Here is a 21,942-nt window from a genome sequence, read left to right as displayed (position 1 = left end):
GCATAATTCAACAGAAACAGTTGTTGCTTATGTCCCCTAGAAATGCTGTATTGTACTTTAAATTGTTTGAAGACTAAAAAGCACCCACTGTACAACAAAGGTTAATGGACTTCTGATCCCCATCCTTTTGACGCTCCCTCAAAAGCATTCCAAAGGTCAAACAGCCTTTGGACACAACTGGAAGATTCTGATGTGCACGTGAAGCCACGAAAGCTTCTGATTAAACTCCCGTGCTAATACAAAAAGAAAAAATAGTGCACATATATATTTTCTTCTATGAATGCATCAAAGCATGACTGATGCTGTTGTCAGAGGGATTCACTGAGAACTTTCAAATTAAGTGAAACTGTGAAAACAGTTCTTATTTCCCATCACTCACGGGGCATGTTCTTCAGCTAGAGTACAGTCTCATCATGCCGTTCGGCATTATCTCGTAACGCTCTTCAGTCTTTCGAACTCCTTCAACCAGTTACTAGCCACACTCATGGCTTTTTTCCATAAAGATTACATAATCAAACAAGCCCCACCAGCGCGGAGCTAAAATACATTTGTGCAGCTCATCTTTTGCTCTTAATAGTTTTACAGCCTAATGAGCATCTCTCCGGTGGCCACCCCATTTCTTTACAAACTTATCAGGCTTTAGCGTCTTCAAGACTTTGTAATTCCATTGTTGTTATTCCTAAATATACATCTACAAGCAATTCCTAAATATATATCTACAAGAAATTCCTAAATATATATATACAAGCACAAGAAAGAAATGATACAGCAGAGAGCAGAGCACTGCCTTTGATCTCTGGGCAACAAGAAGTTGCTGGAAGAGCTACTGCTATATTCATACTTCTGAAACCCATATTGTTGTGTAGTACAGTATTCCTGGCAAAACCACATGTCCAGAGACGAATAAAGACAGTTAAAAAATGGCAATGAACTGCCGTGATGATTGCTGCCAGGGAAATGTTTAAACAAATAATACCTTACAAACACAGTATCGCCACAAGATTATACAATGCCACAAGCTTGGAGTACTCCCTGATTTCAAGCAGTTGTATGTTACACAATATAATATATATGGCTTTATTAAACAGTTCAAGCTCATTTTCATACCTTCTGTTTTTCCTTCATGTGTTATTACCACAAGGGGCTTGGTGAAGGTTTTCTTGTTGTGCATCATGGCCAAGATCATATCCACATTGAGAGAGGTGCAAGCTTCATCAGGAGGGATGCACTGCAGGTGGAAAAAACAGTGTGTGAGGCCAGAGTCACTTGTCTGCCAGGACAGCTGTGCCAGCTGCACAGTTGCCTCATTATCAGTTTTTGGTAAATATTTTGGTAAATATTATCTACTGAAAAAAGAGAAGAAAACCTCCAAACAACCCCTGTGTAATGTACTGGCAAAGGTAATTCTTAGCTGTGCTTCAGGACACAACATTTGCCTTCATTAAGGATCCCCTAACCTTTACGAGGTGTTACTATTGAAATTCAGTAATAGTAACTATTTGATCTTAGGATAAATGTTTTCTAAAAATCTGACAGCCAAAACCGTGGCCACCAACACATATGCTGATCAACAATAACAAATCATCTTTAAAAAACCCCACATTTTAAGGGGGATGTGCATAAACCCCAAAGTAAAAATAAATTCCAAATTCTTAGAACACATTCTTTAAAAACTAATTTACAGCCATTTCCATTAGTTATAAAGCAAAATCTGGTAATTCTCTGTTGTAACAATCAGTTATCTGATATTACGCATGTCTTTGGAAACGAAAGCTAATGTTGTTTGTGGTTTGGATATTGATAGCAAAGATAAATCTGAACCACTTGCGTAATAAAAAGCAATTTCTATTTATGCCACGTAACCACCTAATGAAATGTAAACAGTAACTGTAACATTATGCAGTCAAAATGCATAGCATCATAACTCTTATCTATTAAAATCTTGAGCCTAGAAATATCGTGTTCATCACATCAATTCCACAGAAAACAGTTTATTCACTTCAAAGTTCAGATGAAAAAAATATCTTATTTTCACCTAAATCAGAAGTTTAGACTTTAATAAATTACTGACCTTTGGCAGTCCTTGAGTATCTTTGTCTTTATTTGTACACAAAGTCAACTCGCAGTGAAGAAATAGCAGTGAGATGTTGAACATTGGTTTAAACACAAAGCTAAATCTTTTTTTGTCCTTCTGTGCATGTGGTATTGGAAAGTTCACCTTCTCAATGCTGTAGAATTTAACAGATTCATCTTTAGGACAAATGTTTTCTATAATGGTGTAGTCAGACATTCTATCTGGATTTGAAAACGGGGAAACAAAGCATGTTTGAATGGCAAAGCCCAAGGATCTGTCAGCTTTAGTCACGGACACCTGCAGTAAAAAGAGAGAGATGGTAAGATCTCAGAAATGACATTTTTAGTTCACATTTCATTAACATTATCAACAGTTTTTTAAGCAGTTTTCCAGTGCCACTTCCAATCTGAACTATTTTGAAGGCTAAATGTTACGGGTAGACTGTCAAAGTGAGAGACAGAAAATCTTTGGTTTCAAGACCAGCAGCTGTTTAATAGCAAAACCGTGCATAAATACAGCAACCCCTTATCTTTCCGAAAGCAGCGGAAAAACCCAGTCCAGATCAGACACGTAGTTAATGACTGCGAATGCCACCTCAGATGGCACTGCTTTCCTTAGACACACAGACTATAATAAAGCTGTATGGAAGTCAATTATTAATTCCACCTCATTGTATCTCTTTGAAACTTTAATGAAAAAGGAAAAAAAAGCAACAGACACAACAGAGAAACACCCCCAGCCAGGAGAGGAATGCAGAGGCAGAAAAGAGGTCATGGTCTGACGTGTGGGTGGCATTCCTGAACTGGGGGGGTGGGGGAGGCTCCTAAAAAGCCCTAATTTCTTGTGAAATGATCCATTTAGTTTACTGTAAGTCTGAAATTCATATTCTTTTATGAAAAATAATGAAGACTGCAAACTTCCAGGGCACTGATGTTGTTCAGCTGGACTGGAATGCAGACAACAAATGCTACAGAATAATTAGGAAAAAAAATGTAAATGGAATTTGTAACAAATGAAGCATGTTGCTCTTAATAAACAACAGAAGTGATGTGCCTAACCATTAACACTGCTTGATGAAAACAGTTCCACAAGAAATAATTTCATTCTTAGAAGAAATGTGCCTTAAATGTGTATTTAATCCTTACGTGCTGCATGTATATTTAAGGAAGACCCTGCCAAATTTTCCTGTGCTCTATACAGAAATTTTTGGATGCTGTAAGTTGTGCAGTGAATAAAGGCACTTCTCATTTTTTCTCTCCCTTATGTGAGCAGCAATCAAATTAGAGATGAAGGGATGTGCTGTAGCATCTAAGCAAGAACGACCATCTTCTAAAAAGAACAGAAATAAGGATGGATGAATGAAAGTCAAGCCACAGATACTGACAGATAAACAAGCTGATGGTGTAAACTAGTTAAAAAAGAGATTATGGCACGGAGGACAGGCATACTACAGTATCATGAAACACCATCAGGAAAATAAAAGGATGAATGATATCTCAAGGAAAGAAGAGAACTAAGAGGAAAAGGAGACCAAAATATGATAAGAAAACGACAGTAGAGAAACAAAGGAAAAAAGCCAAAAGATTCAAACACAAGAAACATTTTTAGCAGAGAAGGAAAAGGGAGGTATCGAGTTCTTACAGATTATGACCTAAGCAATTTATGGACCAAAAAACCAAAATATACTTATTAATAACAAAAGCAAAACAGAAACAAAAATGAAAAAAATTTGAAAAAAATCTGTGTCAGCTAAAAAGGGAGTCACAGAAGTTCAAAACAGATACAGATTTTCCACTGTGCAAGAAGGAGAAACAGAAAAAAAAGGCTTCTGCCAGGACAGGTGATGAAGAAATCAGAACATCTGTCTGAATAAACAGTTCCAGCTCCAGAACCAGACAAATTCAAAGAGCTCACAGCCGGGGGATTCATCCCAGATTGCTGAAGGAAGCAGACAGTTTTATCCAAATGAAAAAAATAACGTGTCCTTTATAAACGTATTCTTAACTGAGGGTGACACTTTCTTTTTGCTTCAATTGTCTCAAGTACCTTTCACCGGGTAGAGAATGAGGAAGAGACACAGCACACTGAAACAATGAAGAAAACTGCACCAATCTCAAATGGGCCACTACACTTACCATGTGCGGCATGGGCTCAACAAAGAGGAACTAATTTGGGCCGGAGAAACATGGAACAGCACTGCTTCGGTCAATATATTCATTTTCCTGGTCTTACAAGCCCCTAGCTCACCACTCGTGATTCGCTCATCTATAAACTAGTGATACTACTTCATTGCCAATGTTGTATTTATTAATCCATACCTTTATTTAAAAAATGCAAAAATCTGGTCACGTGACTACCTTTAGAAACACTGACTGAATTGGTTTGAAATTCCCCAGATTTCACAAGCAACTTCGCAACACCTGGAAATATTACCAGGTCCAAAATGCATCTGAAGACAAGGGTACCTGGCTGTTGTCTTTGCTGGTCTTATTTATCTAAAGTTGTTGGATCTTGTGTGATAGCATTCAAAAGGAATGTAACTGGTCTAAGTGGATCACAGAGAGATCAGAATCTATATTAACTGTGTAACCCGAGAACACTAGCATATGGAAAACAGACACTTGTAATAATTTTTTGCATGTCTGCATCTTTCAGATGAGGTTCAGCCACATTACTCAATAAAATAGGCCCTGAAGTCTTCATCAGGAAATGCCAGTTCAGAGCAAGAGCTCAGAGACCACCTTTAAGTTCTGCAGAGAAAAGCAGATTTGGCAAGAATGACCAATTTACCTTGTAGTTAAATTCATCTATTTTGCAGGAATCCTTTCGTTTTGACCCAAAACATTGTCCTGATTCTTACCCCATGGTTTCTGTTCTCTGCAGCCACCAAAGCACCTACCTGTCTGGCTAAAGCAACTGCACAATGAGACCTTTCAACTGACAAGAACAGATCTGGCTCTGCTGCACGGCCTTGCAAAATATTTCCGTTAGTTTGAAAGCTTTTTTCAGTTTGTTACCTCTACATATATTGGCCCATTCTCAGCAACAGAGAAGAGTCCCTGGGAGGGAGCGAGGAACAGGTCTGTTTTGTACAGCTCCATGTTGAAGGTCACATTGGTGATGTGTGGCTCAGGAGGCCAGAACATGCCTCTGTCATCCTCTGGCTGGTGCAGCGTGCAATTAAACTGAAATGAAAAAAACCCAAACAATACAAATACATTCTGAGTTGGGAGTGGCGGCTGGTTAAGGACGAATTTGGAGTGCCCACCCACATCCCATCAACTTAGTGCAAATCCTCCACAGGGCCACAAGAAATAGAAGTGAGAGAAATGTGTTAAAAGACAAATTAATTGCTATAGAATTAGTGTAATTTATGAAAAGTTCCTAAATTACAATAGGCATTTCTCTATTGTCAGGTGCAAACCCGAGAGTAACATACCGCTATTTCAGGCCAGCTCGAGAAAGCAACTTCTCCCTCATCAGCATCCCCTGGAAATCCATTATCACCTGATTCCATGTCATCATCATCAAAGCCGCTGCTTTCAGCTGGCGATGACAGCTGAATGACAATCTGCACAAAAGGTATCGCAAACGCATAAAATTAGGTGATAACTGAGCATTCTCTCGTCATGGTTATTATTTTCTCCTCTCTCCAGAACAATGCAAAGGCCAGAAGAAGCGCACCAGCTAAGCAGACAGTGAAAACACGTCTTAAACAGCTTTGTGCTGAGCACGTAAGACATGTAGGTTATATTTAGAGAATGCCCCTTAGTTTTTTTCCAGAATTCAGAGCCAGTAAAGACACCAGTCTGGGTGCTGGTGTCTGAATGAGAACCCTAGCATTTCCATTCTATTTGTAGTATTTCTATAACCAACACTGGAAAAAGAAACCAGTTTCTAAAGTGATTTTTTGCAACTTGCAGTTTTCCTTAATGTGCTCACAGAAAATCACTGAAAGTATTAGGGTCATTAATGGATTTTCTCTTCTGTCATTTGCATATTTTTTTCAGAAATGTACACCCAAAACCACGATGTCCCTTTCTTCATTTTTCTGTTGTTTTGCTCTGAATTTCTACTGCTTTTTTTTTTTTCCCTCCTCTGCACACTTCTCCATTTCTTCAACTGAAAATTCCTGGTTTTGGTTTCCAATATTCTACACTCTGCTTCTGTATGCCCTGCAGCTCCTCAGCTAGCTCCCTCCCTTCCAGGACTTCATCTTTGTTTTCTTGGACATAGAGCAACTGCTAAGAAGTGACATATACACTCTTTGAGACTCCACTGCATGGGGTTTATTTTTTAGGAGAAACATTCCCACATTCTGAGAGATACCATACATGATTCGGAATTTAAGTGAGTAGCCAAGACTATTAAAAGATACGATGGAGAGGAGGCAAATATCCATTTTAGTTCGAGCCATAATAGAATATAGGGACAATGACAGTATTTAGCTCCACACACGTGCAGTTCCGTAGTTTGGAGATGTTTCTATCCACAGCCTTGGTTTGGGACTGTTTCTAAAGTTAGGTGCTACAGACTTGCCAGTATAGAACGGTTTTACCCAGGCAAGGTCAGATCAGATTGCTTTAGCTGTGTTTGGGTTGGACCACAGGCTTTCCATCATTTGCCAGGGTTACTTCTCTGTACTGGAAAGCTCCAGCAAGAGAAACGTGTCATTACCTTCCAACCCAGATTAGCTGCACTGTACTCAAGCTCATAAGCTGAGCCAGTCTGGAAACAGTCGCTTAGAACCTAAGTGGGCTCCTTAGCATCATCACTCATATACAAATACTTGGAGTCCCTTCATCACATATATCAACTGATAGCAAATATGAATCCAAATTATAAGAGAGAAGCATGAACAGATAATGTCTTTTCCTCACATTTTGAAAGCCTTTTTCACACACAGTTTTGGAAAAAAGAAAGTTCACTTAAAATAATTCAGCATATGAATTAAATGGTATTGCTTTGTGCAATCACAAACCTTCATTCCTATTCCTCCTTACAGCTACGTAGCACTGCTTATGTACCAGTACATCAAAGCTGCATAGCGAAAGCTGGTACAACTTCTCCGAGATTGGTACAGATGGTCCCCAAAGTGCAGCCATGCAGTTTTATAAAAGTATTTAACTCCAACTCCTCCTTTTTCCTTTGGGATACTATCTCTCCACAGAAGCACACTGAATGTGCAGCCTTCATACCTACTTGAATACAGGGCCTGTAGCTGCAACGAGGTTTGAGCTAGACAGGAAAAGATCAGGATGCCCCCTTTTTGCTAAGACTAAAGCTAACTACAATGGCTTCCTTGTACCCCTATGATGTGCAGCGCAAAGGCTCCTCTTTGTAAAATACTCACAGAGTTAAAATAAACAATCTTGTTGAAGATATATGCTGTCCGAGTCCCACATTTGTTCAGCAAAGACTCCAAAATGAAATGGGTACCATTCATCCTGGCTTTGCAAGAGTGATCCAGCAGCGAGAGTTCTGTCCTTGTGTAGCCGCTAGCCTGAAACAAAGGCGTTTTGTGAGTGGCTGAAACACAATTGTGTCAGGCTCTTGCTTAAAGTGCAGCTCAGAATACTGCTCATGACTGCTGAGAGGAGGAAGTGAAGTTCATTGTACGGACATCCAGGGAAGGTCACTCTCAAAATGCTGTTATACATGACAGACAGGGAATAAATGTAACATGGAACAAAGAAAACAACAGGTTCATTATTAATCTGCTGATTAATAATGCTGACACTGTTTAGTCTGAAATGAGCTAAAAATGCTGTCTGTATCAGGCTCTTTTCCACAATGCAAATGGACACAAGCAACCTGTCAGCTGGTAGTTGGTAAAGAGATCTATTCAGGTCTCACACAGCTATCAAAAGCAGCTTCTTTGTACTTTGGAGATTAAAAACTCAGACTGATGGTCGAGCACAGTAATTTTTTGACAGAACCAACCCTGCAAAACTTTCATCAGGAATCCCTCTACAAACTACCATATTGTTGGGAAGAGGAAACATGACCCTAAGTTATAGCAAGGAATATCTACAGTAAAGTTTCCTCACCAAACTATTTTTTTGGGGAGCTGGGTGGTGATGCCTGTAGATCTTAGAATGGTTTTTTTTTTGATTGAAATACAAATAGGAAAAATTTTTTCACTGAAGAGGTTATCAAGCATTGGAACAAGCTACCCAGGGAAGTGGCTGAGTCACCATTCCTGGAGGTATTTAGAAGACACATAGATGTCGCACTTCCGAACATGGTTATTGGTGGACTTGGCAGCGTTAGGTTTACAGTTGGACTCAATGATCTTAAAGGTGTTTACCAACCCAAATGATTCTATGATTCTATGAAACAAAATGGACTGCCCAAAAAAGCCTGCCCAAATTTGAGAATAAGAGATCACACCAACCTGCAGAGAGTCTTTTTCTACAGCTACTGTCATGACTTTCTCATCGCACTTTATTGACAGGGCTACACCAGCACTGCCCTGAACCTCTTCCGGTTCTTTGTGTTTCGAGAGGGAATGCTCAAAGTCATGATTTATTAATGTATCCACTGAATCCCTAGATGGGAAGATTCCTTCTCCCACTGTGTCATGCCTTCCTCTGTTAATGTGAAAAGGAAAAGTCAGGCCATCACTTAATGCAGGATTCTTTGGGGCAGGCAGTGGGTTCGCACCGAGCAATTCTGTCAGCTCTGGAGGAAGGGAATGGTCTTCTTCATCATTCATCTCTTCTAAAAAAAAAAAAAAACCAAGGCGGGGGGGAGAAAGAACATTAGGTTATTCAATAATTTTCATAAAAGTCTTCAGACCTAATCATTTTCATACAAAAAAAGAGTATTATCCAGAAAGGAAGCTCTTGAAGGACATCCAGACCAGCATCTTTGCACTTTTCAGGTAACTAGCCACAGCTCCTCCACCAAGGCTTTAGTTGTTACCGAGGTATCTAATCTTGGTATATTTAGTCCCTGCTATATATCTGCCTCACTAAGAGTTGAAAATGAGCCTTGAGGAGTGGGCCTATTAAATGCAAAAGGCAACCACAGAGGTAAAAGAAACATCCCATTCAGCAAATACACTATTTTAATGCTGCTGAAATAGCCTAAGTACAAATCATTGGGTGAAATTCTGCCATTACCTACCCTATCATGAACTCAGTCACTCCGCTGTTGTGGAGCTACTGACATAACCAGAGTGAAGTTAAACAAGAGTTAACTTTGTTGGGAGTAAATGAGAACACTATCTCCTGGCTCATACACACGACTGCTCAGGACAGAAATCTCAACATCTGGCCCAAGCAGATAATTATCTGTAACCCATGAGAGTGCAATTGATAAAATTAATGTGAACATAAGCTTTATCAAAACAGCTAAACAATATTTTCATTGATTGAAAGTCAGAATTAGTGAAAAAGCAGATGCAACACCACTAGCTTCAATGGACCCAGATATCTTTACATCAGCAGAGTACATTTAGACTTCAGCCAAATAATTAGATTTTGTTTTTTTTAACAGTTGTATTTATTCCATTTGCTCAGATTTTTTGGTAAGCCAGTTTCGTCTGTAAACAATTTAAAAGTTTATTTAATTTTCTCAAGGAAACATTATGCCGATACTTTGGGGAAAGAAAAAAATAAATTAATCCATGCTGGATTTATTAACTAACGAGCTATTCAGTTGCTGAAGTCTCTTCCAGTGAACGCTGAGCATGGTCAGCTATAACGGCCTGTGAGTTGGATAAACTATAACCATTTAATTCCACCAACATTGCAGGAAATAACACAATTTGCCTGGACTTTTCTCATCAAAAAGCCACAGATTATTTTTTTTAACCAGCATTCATAGATATTACTAGAATTCTTGATGATGAGCAGTGAAAGTAGTGCAAGCCCCCACAAAAAAGCTTCAGAACTGAGAAAGCACCTTTCAAGCCATCATATTCCTGGAAATACAAGATATATTTTTTTCTATATGCTAAAAGTCCATCTTTCAAGCTTACCTGTATCTTCAAGCTGCAGATGAAATCTGTTAGCAACAGGAGCTTTTGTGTAGGAAGTAACTGGACTATAGTTATGCTCATAAGCCCACTTGATCAAACTCTCATGCGATGAGGGAATGTCAGGTATTACTGATTTACTCATAGTCATGGATCGTTCTGTTTCCTTTCCAAAACCAATACTATTTGATGTCTGCAAACAAAGAAGAACTTGGTTCATGATTTACCATTTAAGGATACTTAAAATGGAATAGTGACAGTGACTGAACATGTTTTTTACTCTATTAAATAACAGCAAACTGAGAACACCTGGGAAAGAAACCAAACTCTGCCACCTTAGCCACAGAACTGCTGCACACATGGAGAAAAGCCCCCCCTTCCCCCTGGCCTCTGCCTGGAGTACAATAAATCAAAGTAGTCAGAAACTGTTAATCCCTAAGCGAGACACGGACATATTTACAGCCATTTGTATAATGCCATATTTGCTTCAAAACTGAGTTTAAATGACTTCTGAGGTGAGGTGAACTCAAGATGACAACTGATTTTCCAAATGTCCCCTTAATTTCTTTGATTAGAGCACTTCTTAAGCTACATGTGGGGAAACCTTGGTTCAAATGAGCATTACTGAAAAAGGCAAAACCAGCATGCTCATGAAGTAGAGCTGACACCTTTATGCTTTAAAGTCAGCTAGCACCGAGGACAATCTGTGCCTCTCTGAATGCGCGTCATACTAGAAACATTGTGTGCCTCCTGCAAAACGCTGAGTATGTTAAACAGGACTCAATTAAATGCTTAATAGAGCAATAAGTGAGAGCGTGTACATTTATGCAAGGCCAAACTACTTAAAAGACAACATTTATTTTCTGCACACAAATAGAATTTAAAATTCAATTTACAAAAGCAGTTTTACACAAACACATCGATACAGCAAACTCATAAATGCACTTGCCGACCTCTTCGTCTTATTATTAAATAATTTACAAATAACGGTTCGTCAAAGTTGGCCATGGAATACAGATGAGTCACACAGTCAGTTAGCTTTCGCTTTACTGTAAACGTTTTGCAAAATTTCAAATTTTGTTGTCCAAATGGGCATGTCAAAAGAATATAACAAACATGTCTAGCTGTTAGAGGGGCAGTTAGAAAATATTCACTGGTATTACACTTTAACTTTCTTTTAAGTGCTTGGCATCTTAAACTTAAACATGTATTCACACAAAGCTAAATAGACACATATTTATTTTTACATGCACAACATTACCATTATCACTACAACAATCACGTCAATGACTACAGAACAAGCTGAACATACACACGGCAGGAAAGGCACGACCACCCGCTTCTCAATGATTCCCGCAGTGTGATTAAATGCATTTTCTATATGCAGATGATACTATTGAATGCTCTACAGCAAACACGTTTATTTCCACGCCTGATCACCTTCATCATATAGGCTGCATTTATTTATTTTAAGACCCCATTGGTTTCCCTCAACGTGAACAAATCTTAATTGTCTTTCACTCTAGAATGTCAAAAGACTGACTGTACTGATATCTTTTGCCCAGATTGCTTTTAGGCAGTGGTCATAGGGACCTGCTGCCCAACATCACAGAGCTCGGTTGCACCTCTGTACCTGACCTCAGAAACGGAGCTTTTGAACGAACCAGTGAATACAGCTCAGGACGTCCGTCAGTCCCACCGGAATGGCACGGTTTACTTTTAGCTCCCTCCCTCATTTCTTCCTAATGACCCAGTCCTGCATCCTTTAAACACTCACAGCTTCAAAACCGAAGTTAGAGGGAATTTTAGTTGCAGAGTGTCTTGGTTTGAGGATACTGTTACCAGTACAATTACCAACAACTAGCAAAGGCCACTGAAGATAAGAAACAAAAAGGAAGCAATAGGTATCCTAAATTTTAGTGCCTAATTACTGTTTTGGATCAAATAATCTTTTATTCTTCAACAGATACAAATCTGGTCATGATTTATCACACATTTTCGTATTACCACACAGCTTTGACTGGTTGGAACTATTATTCTATCCCAACTTTGCTGGATCTCCCTCTCTGCTTTCCTTTTCTTTTTTGTCATGAGGAGGCAGCTGAACAAATATTATCTCAGAATTTTACTGTCCTAGCTGGCACCTGACCATTTCCAGGGCTTGTTTATGCCTCTCCACTCCACGCTGAGCCTCTAAATGTTCAGTCCTGCATTGCCTCAATGAAACAAAACCGAGCATAAAGGCTTGCAGGAATAGACGGACCTTCCTTCATTTGTCTGCCCTGCCACCACCGTCACTCGCAGTGTATGAAACCAGGCAATCAGAGCCACCTACTAACCTACTCCCAACAGAGAGAGACCATTTCAGAAACCGGTGGGCAGTTGTTCTCATGTGAAGAACAGCCCCTCCAACCTTTTGAAACACTCGCAGGGTTGTTCTGTGCATTTCACCTCTCTCGCTCTTTGCCCCTCAACACATTTATTTTCTTTCTGCAGTTTGGCTTCTTCTTCCACTGGGGAACCCACAGCTTTGTAAAAGGACACCGAACCCAAAGGACCAGATAGTCCACAAGCACAGAAACACACGAGCACCGCACGGGGGCTGATGTAAGGACAGACTGCACACAGGGGTTAAACACAGCCTGGGAGGAAAGTGGTGCGTGTGAATTATGTGCAATTACTTTACCTAAACTATTCCCATTTTAACTTGGTTTTGTGTCCATTCTATTTCAGAGTTTCAAGAAACACAGCAAGCTGGGAGATGAGCTAGATGACCTAAAAAGCCTTTTTCATTTTTTGTCTATGAACTTAGACCTTAATAACTCACAGTCCTGGGTTTGAGGCAGCTTAGCGCTAACCTTTCCCTCTCTGTTTGCCAATCCCCTCAAGACAATTCTGATTCGTACTGAGGGCAAGAAGTTAGGAAAATTGAAGTGCATGGAACCGATTCAACTAATAAAAAGAACATTGTGAAACATTACCTAATTGTTTAGTAATGTTTTTATGCATTGTCTAAATTTGGGCTTGGAAAGACGGCCTTCAGCTTAATAGAGATATGAACAGATCCTAAGTACTGGATGTACAGGCTTTTTAATGACATGGAGGTGTTTAGTTCCCTCCCACACTCCCCCCTAAATAAAGGGGAACAAACACACATTCAGAAAATGAAGCATCTATATAAATGAAGCAATATAGCAAACAGTTACTCACAAATCCTAACATAAATATACAAAGTCTTTTATACACTGAAGTTTCCATATATAGTATTACTTTCTCTTTTTGTTAGTCTAAATAAAATGTTACCTTCCACCCCTCGTTACAGAAAGAATTTTCACTTACACTTTTTACTTATAACTTTCAATAATTAATAAAGAACTTTAAAAAGAATAGCAGCCTTGCTTTTCTATACTCAAGTGCAGTACTTGAGACACTTTAAAATCCTTTAGAATTCCTCTCCTTGAAAATTCATCATCCATAAAGAGGTAGCTTCATGGATATGAAATATGGTACTTTAACTATCTCAAAGCATGAAGTGAACTAATCCACAATTCTCTGCCCTGTGCAAGCAGACCCATATAGGCCTAAATACAGAGTGGTGAATTTTATGTAATAACCCAGAATGAAACTTTCAACTCAAGCATTGGTTTTTGCCCTTCTGCTCACAAGTGCAGTAATCCTGGGCAACTAACCTTGACCTTCCTCTTTAAGGGTTGATTATTTAGGACCCATAGAATGACCAGAACATCCTTTCCTATCCGTAAGATAAAGATGTATCAGGGATCAAAAGGTAACATAATTTATTTCCTTTTATTTCCCTTACTCTCAAAATCTAGCATGAAATCCTGCCTACCAATCTGTCCTCTCAGAAGATTTAGATCAAGCATCCTTTGGATCCTGTCAGAATTGCCCTTGCACACATTAAAAGGAGAAAGCTACTAAGCAGAGTAAGATTCTTATAAAGACAGATAGCTGGAGTTTGAAAATATATCTGAGTTACTGCAAAATTGTTAATCAGGAGGCCACTGGGTGGTCCTGAGCAAACATTTGGTTCAACTGTACAACATGCTCCTAACTGATCACTTAAGACAGAAATAGGCCACACATTTATCGGCTGCAAGATCAGTCCAATTTTATTTATTTCTTTATTTCAGAGCAAGGGAAAACACATTTTCTTAGTAGAAATGCCGCTGAGCAAGAAAGCCTGTACAAAAAAAAAAAAAATCATTCTGAATCAGAACCTTCAATTATGTGTAAGTATAGTTTCAGAAGTTCAGCTTTAGAGATCCTGGGTTTAATTTTTTAAAAACTTATTATTTGCAGTCCGAGGAGAGGTGACCAAACACTTGCTGGGGACGGAAGTACTGGCAGGGAAGAGGGCTACAGAGTACTACAACCACAAGTGGAAGGAGTAAAAAAGTTTTCACTTGTAAAGGGACATGGGTGTGTGTCGCATATCGAGGATTATCCATTCTGCACTCATAGGCATCTTTCCAACTTCTGAGATGAACCTGTAGATCCACTCACCAAAGTAAGAGCAAAAAGGGAGATGAACATCCAACCGGGTGTTTAGGGTTCTTCAACAGAAGTCGAAAAGACATAGACCCTAAATCCTTGCACTAACCACCTGGCTTGGCTTCTGTGATGTGCTGGTCAGTTTAATAGCCCATATATTAAAAGTTAATGAGAAAAAAATATATAGTTTCTGTATTTACTCCTTGGAAGGCAGTAATAATTAAAAAAGCAGCTAAGAGAGAAAACATTCAGAAATCAATATGATCTAGCACTGTATCACATTTAAATGGATTCCATACTGTTGCAGCAAAAAAACAAAGGTGCCTTAACTTACAATCACTTCCAGCTTTCCCTGGACATCATGCGACTTGATAACCCAATTGACAGACTTTTTACACTTGAGGATAAGTACGACGTCTCTGACAAGTTTGGCGCCTGGTTGAGATGGTTTAATGTCAACAATTATATCCACCTGGAAAGCACTGCATGTGGAAAATAGAGAGAAAGTTAGACCAGAATGCCAGAAATTTTCAGCTATCAACCTTCTTCCAATCCATCATGTTTCCACTGTCTGGCCAGCTGATTAAAATGCTGGAGATTATCCCAGGCAACACAACATGTGCAAAACAGATTGTTATTCCTCATACGCTTAAATGATTTTGCATAACAATAGAAACAAATACTTTTTAGACAAATAATACTTTTGTCTCTTGTTTACAAGTAGCATGATTACTTAGAGCAGGTTAGTTATATGACTAGCAATTTGCTTTATAAAGTAAATATTGTTTTCTTATTTCACTGCGACAGCGTCTAAATATTGCTGTTTCAGTTTCCTCTGGCTATAACTGTATTAAAGCTCAAAATAATACCTTTAAAAAGGCAAACAGACAAATTAAGCAGGTTAATACCAAAAAAATGCATAAATACTATATTGGGGAGTGTCTCTGCCTCGGTAGTTAAATTGTGGAAATTACTTTGCATAGGATCTTGCGTGTGTTGAGGAATTAAGCCATGTATTCAGTTTCCAATACTTCTGGATAAATACTTACTTTAAAAAGAAAAGAAAAGAAAACAGATGTTCAGCCTACTCCTTGCTGGAAAATAGATGAACACTATCCAGGTTTTCAAGATCTCAGTAAAATAAGTAGAGCAAATGGCTTTGTACCCATCAATAACATCTCATCGTGCAAAAAAAGTGGTTTCAACAGAAAACCCTTTACTTCCAGATCATCTTATGGGGCCACATGTCACAAGAACGTGCCCATCCCCAAGTAACAGGTTTCAACTAATATTCTGCACTGAGACTTAGTTATCTTGGGACTTCCGTTTCCCCTCCTGCAGTTTTACACATGCCCAGCTCAGCTTCTGTATGTTTCTTTGTGGATATAAACTTTGTAAAGATAGCTGTGGATAATACATAACACTAAGAACGAAGCAAGAGGAATTTAACTTATTACTTTTTTACTTTTAATAACAAAACATTTAAACATTTTGCAGTGTTATCATCTGAAAAACAAATTCCTATCTACTACCAGCCAAAGCCAAAAGTCCAGAGGGCTTGGAGACGGGGCTGTCATTGCGTAACTCTGCAAGGGACTTGGGACGATGCTGATGCTAAAGAACAGCTCTGTTCAGGATGGGGCTGCAGCTCTCTCCACACAGAGGCAGATCATTTGCACTTACCTACTGCGCTTCCACTACATCTCAGAGCTTCCTTACTCTCCCAAGGTTGGTAGGCAAGAATAGTCTCAGGCTCTGGATTCACCATCTTGCAATGAGATCATTACTCTTCTTGCAAAGACCCCTCCCCTCCCACCTCTGTCTCCCTGTGTGATTTCCTCATTAGGGATGGGATGTGCTCAAATGTAACTGCAGGAGGAGCACGACTGGACAATGCTGGATATCCAGTGTCTGCAGTATGCAGACTGGATTTTAAGTCTACCTTATCTCTCATGAAATTGTACTTCTTGCAAAAGGGAAAACCATCTAAGTTTCATAGCAAATTTTTGTTCTAGCAACCATACTCGGCACTTAAGAAGAGCTTTTCCAGGTATGACTATCTGAAGCAAATGCCATCCACATGCTCCCACTAAGACCTAGGAGAAACCAGCAAAGGATCAATGTTTTAAACGTCTTATCTTCCAAGGTACCTTTGACAATTTAGATAATCCTCGTAACATCTACAGAGAGTTAAGTAGTTTTCCCTAACCACTAGTTAGAAACTTTTTTGGTCAGGAGACCACTGTCAACCCTTAACGTTTCTCGCAATTGTCAGACTATCCCTTAAACTCAACTGGAAACTTGACAGAAAATACTGTTATGATTCTGCAGACCAACTGTGGAACAATTACTGTGGACTGGAGATCACTTGCAACCTCTGGAGAACTGTTTGGGAGCCACTGCCCTAGGCCTTGCTGCCAGTCATCCCTACCTGTGACAGGTCAAGATTACTTTTAACCTCTCTCTCACATCCTCCTACAGTGGTCCCATCTTAAACCCTGTACATCAGATGCTGCCCTTATTCATATTCTGTTATTCACCTTATTCTTGGAAAAATGCGATTGATTGAGCAAGAAGAGGGGCAGGATACAGTCCGCAAAAAACGTGTTTTGCAGTCTTGTCCAGAAAAATCCTGGGATCGTGAAGCAGAATCCAATATCTTTACACACTGAAGAATTGATTTCTATTTAAGGCAAAGTACTAAGGTCCAAGCTCTTCTCAAAAGGATGAAATGGCTACTTTCAGTTCATTTTCAATAGACAGGTGAAATCTTTAGCTGTGATTTCAAGCAGATTTAGTCTATTTAGACAATACTTTACCTGTATGGATTGGAATTTGGAGTGATTAGTTCAATGATATGAACTTCTCTTTCTTGGACTAAGTTAGACATAAGGCACCCCTCTGCTGTTTTTGGTTGTAGATATCCCGCAAGGTAATTTAAAGATAGAAAGTTCTTTTTTATGTTGCACGAGGGAGGAAAAACTTGATCTGGAAGAGGAAAAAAAAAAAAAAAAAAAAGAATACATACACCCTTACACATAGTTATCAGCTTACATGCATGTATGTACTGTCTACTTCAGTGTGGCACTATGTTTTATGATATAGGTCTTTAGGCTAAAAGGTATATCTATTACCTATCATAAGCACTTATGACAAATCAACATAATATTTAAAGGGAGATCACTGTTGCAACAACACACCACATCTCTGATGTAAAACAGAAACCATTCACAGATTTAAATATTTAATAAAAGAAAAATCCCTACAAAGAAATCTGAAAACAATACTGAAGCAAAATATGTGAGCATTTTTCAAAAGGAATAAAATACATTTAACTTGTTCCTTGCATCTTTAAAAAAAAGATTTCTTTCTTTTGAAATTAACTGATAGAAAACTTCTGTGATCAATTCTTTCTCCCTTTAGAAATGTTTTATTCCTTTTATTATAAACCTAGCATACTTAAGAGACTACAGAAAGTATTTTCCATTTCCTTACTCAATATATTCTTCTTTATATTTTTTAGTCAGTGTTGTCCAGAAATACTGCAGTTCTCTTGAGCACAGAAAACTGAATATAGCAAGAAAAGGATGAAATCAGTTGTTGATGTTAAGGAAGCCTGACCACAATATCCATAACTGAAATGAAGAAATTGTAGAGTAGATATTCAATCTCTTTGTTTGGTTTTAACTGCCTAGCTGATCACAAGCATTAACTAGCATACAATGCAAAACATAAAAACTAGTCACTTGGTATGACGTTCTTATGCACAGCCTACATTGCTGTATGCCAAGAAGCAATATTTCCACTGAAAAATAGGAATAGATTGTATTTCTGAGATAGCTTTATATATGAATTGTCATAATACACAGAAGGACTAAGTATCATGTTCAAAGACACAAAGTCCTGTAAGAATATAATTCCAAATGGTTGGCTCTTTGACCTTTGCTTTACAAAGGCGGCTTTCCTATTAAGGTCAGTAGCAAGACAGAAAAAAGAAAAAAAAAATCAAATATAATGGATTATGAATGCAAAACTGTGGACGAACTCTTAAAAGCTGAGCTGAGACCACTGTTAACATTTGCTCCCTAAATGAGAGCTGAAATGTCACCCCTGAAGTGCATCTGTGTGTGGTACACAACTCCACAGGGAGACCAGACTCCTGTGACCCCGGCCGCTGCAGAAACAATTAGGGGAGTTTCTTCTCCTGATCCTACACAAAGTAGCCTTTGAATGTTAACCTTGACATCTTCCCTACAGAATCTATGAAAGCTGTATGAGGCTATAAGTATTCATACTGCCCAAGCAAAGTGCTCCTCTAACATCTGGTATGTACTCTGCCAGATCAGCCTTGAACGCAGCTGCAGCTCTGCCAGCTCCTCCCACAACAGCAGAGAATGGAAAATGATCCCAAATGGTCTACGCTGAGCTTGAATTTATATATATACACATACACACACAGACAGAGATACTAGGTATTTGCTTCTCTGCTGCCGTACAACACAATTCAAGCCGTAAAATAACAGCCTGTGAGTAGTGTGTGGATAATTACCACACATGCTATCGTTTGCCATCGCAAAGAACTTGGTTCCTGCTCCTGGCACTTCCATTAAACGTCTCTGGAGCTCTCAAGAACGGCTGCTCCGGCTGCCACCAGCACAGAGGCTCCCCAGCCTGGGCCTCCGCTCGATAGCACGCTTTTCCTCTGCACCAAACTTTAACTCTGTCACTGACTACCTGATGTACAGATTTACCTCCCTCCTTCAACAAAATGTATTTACTCTCACCTGCGCCAGTTACCAAGTTCTGGGCTGGAAGAGAAAAGGGGATCCATTTAATCTTCCTTTCCTTCTTTTTTTCTTTTCTTTTTTAGTTTCAGGGCTGTCTACTTACTTTGGAAAGGGACTGCAGGTGCCTGCAATCAATTAAAAACCTTGCTAAACCAGCCAGCAAACAGTCATCTTATGGACCCTGTGCCTCTCCAATCTCCACAGACTCCCAATATGGAATCAGACACGAGGTTGTGCTGTGCGAAGCATCTGGCAGCCGCCTTCCCCTCCGGCTGGTGCCAGGCTGCTCGCATGGAGGAGGATTGCACACTGGGATCTGTAGTTTCTGTGGGCAGCACCTCCATTTTACAGACGAGGACAGACACCGTCTGCTCTATTCTGCACAAATTAGGCGTCACTCACAGGCTCTTGGCTAAACTGGATAAAAGTTGAGTATCCCAGCTTAAAATCACGAGGTTTTTTTGTGAAGATGAGCGCCGTTAACCAGGTGTCGCTCTCCAGGACAGGCGCCCTGGGCAGCAGCAGTTCGCTTCAGCAATAAAAATGCCATCCAAGCAGAGCTTTGCTTTTCAAAGACTGAGCCGGGGGATAAGCGAGGCGCTTGGGATTTTCCTCAGCCACTCTGATGGCGGGGCTTTTTCATGTGTATTTTGCAGTATACTAGCCCATAGCACAATGGAGATCAGAACCTTGACTGACATTTAATGGCAGGGTAGAAACGCGAGCAGGAAAAGGGCTGCAGCGGTCTCTGGAGGGAGGGTGGAAGCTCTCAGCGGTACTCACCCCCAGCAGGACGCATAGCTAAAGCCTAACACAACAGAAGCACGCACAAGGAATAAAACCAAGCAAGCCCAGTGTGCAGGGTACGTGCACCAGTGTGTACGGGCCACAAATTCAGTCGGGACTGAAGCTCCAGCTTCTGTCAGGACGGGAGCACAGTGTTACCGTCTGTAAACAGACTGTACATTTTCCAGCCGAGTTATTGTTATGGTTGACTACTATTTTATTTTTTTTTCTTATTTAGCTAAGAAATGTGTTGAAATTAGGCTCCCTCCAGGCTAGCACATCTGCCCTGGATTTACACTGGTGGCACTGGATGCGTTAGGTAACATTTAGCTAACTGCTAAATCTTCCTGACTTGTACAATCCTATCTTATTGAAGCATGAAGGAATTAAACTGACTTCTGCTGAAAAACGTGTACTAAGATCACTTTCACCATGAGCAGGCCAGCTTTCTAGAATCTGACAGTGATTATCACGGCAATCACTTTGCCGTCTCCTTCACTACACAAATCAGAGCAAGAACGAGAACCCCACTTCTTGTGCCCCCTTCCTCCAAACCCTCATTCTGGCCCCTGTAAGTTCTCACTGTGCTCACCATCCCTGCTCTATCTGATCGGCCGCTCTTCCGAATCGAGAGGACTGGGATGCACTTGGCGCTGACCCAGTTTGCTAGCTCGCTCAGCTGCCTTTCATTTGCAGCTTCAAAAGTGATTTCAGAGACCCATGGCATCAGAAACAGTTATATTCTATGAAAGATCACCCCTTTTCAGATCTTTTCTCTGGCTTGCATTTTCTGCATGCTGTATTCAGCTACAGCCTCGACTTCTAAAATGTTACATCTTCCAGTTTCATATTTTTCTAACTTGCATGAAGCTTTAACATAGACAATTACATGAATACTGCCATTAAATTCTGTATTGGTCACATAGAAAGGAACTACTTCACATGACCACCAATGCATTATCAGCAATACTAGCTCTGATTCACAGGCTGGCAACTGAGGGCATCCGACTAAAGCACTTGAGGAGTGTGAGATTTGTATGAAAAGCCTGAAATGTCCATCGGCATACGCTGTGGTTTGTGGAATCCAGGGATTCCATCATTCACTCTGCAGAGAAGCAGACCAGGTCCACGTCCCACGTGGTTTCCATAGAACTCCTCGCACGACTGCTGCAGTTCAAGAACTGACCCTCTCCCCACCCCTGAACACATGCATAACCCCCACACATACTCATTCTTCTGCCAAGAATTTAAATCAAACTCAGTTACAGCTGAGCTGGTTTGTAGGAGCCTTCTCAGAAACTGTCTATTTTGGTCGCCTGCCAAGCTCCATTTTGTGTACTCACTCCTAATTAAATTGTGTTTTAACACATTCTAAAGATGATGCAAAGCTCTCCTATTTAGCTGCTTCGTTTGACTGGAGACGTGCAAATCACCAAACAGAATTTTATCTGTTTTTTGACATATCTAATTAAATGTTCATCTCTGCAACGCGGAGACCACTACTCTCATGTATACGTTCCAAGAGCACTTTAATAAGCTAATAAATATATTTCTGAATGATTTTCTGGCATTAAAACCCAAGACTGATGCCAAGTAGAACAAAAATCACGCAGGGGAATCCTGTACAAATTTGGCAGGCTTTGGATAAAACCAACACAGGCATGTTCCGATTTTGGGGGGCAAGCCTCATGCTTTAGGAAATCAAATGATCAGATACAGGTGGTTAGGAAAGAACGTTTTCTCCACAGAAGGTTTTGGGTGGGTTTTTTTGTAGCCAACTAGTTCAGCTATGCAGGAGT

General features: G+C 39.8%; 1 protein-coding gene across 2 annotated transcripts in view; it reads right to left on the bottom strand.

Moving 5' to 3' along the window:
* Window positions 1-21,942, bottom strand: part of TGFBR3 (transforming growth factor beta receptor 3) — a 121,188-nt gene that overhangs the window by 11,544 nt on the left and 87,702 nt on the right. The window contains exons 6-14 of one of the 2 annotated variants that reach the window (XM_074596862.1): window positions 17,390-17,558; window positions 14,905-15,052; window positions 10,062-10,251; window positions 8,472-8,797; window positions 7,428-7,577; window positions 5,514-5,645; window positions 5,092-5,259; window positions 2,072-2,371; window positions 1,108-1,228 (exon numbers count right to left, since the gene is read on the bottom strand). In XM_074596862.1, the coding sequence (XP_074452963.1) occupies window positions 1,108-1,228; window positions 2,072-2,371; window positions 5,092-5,259; window positions 5,514-5,645; window positions 7,428-7,577; window positions 8,472-8,797; window positions 10,062-10,251; window positions 14,905-15,052; window positions 17,390-17,558 (1,704 nt within the window). The remainder of the gene's footprint in view (window positions 1-1,107; window positions 1,229-2,071; window positions 2,372-5,091; window positions 5,260-5,513; window positions 5,646-7,427; window positions 7,578-8,471; window positions 8,798-10,061; window positions 10,252-14,904; window positions 15,053-17,389; window positions 17,559-21,942) is intronic. The other variant, XM_074596863.1, reaches the window with a different exon arrangement.

This window comes from Larus michahellis, chromosome 8, assembly GCF_964199755.1.
Source record: "Larus michahellis chromosome 8, bLarMic1.1, whole genome shotgun sequence".
Classification (NCBI taxonomy): Eukaryota; Metazoa; Chordata; class Aves; order Charadriiformes; family Laridae; genus Larus; species Larus michahellis.
The sequence above is the reverse complement of the archived record's forward strand: the minus strand, read 5'-3'. Positions and strand labels throughout refer to the sequence as shown.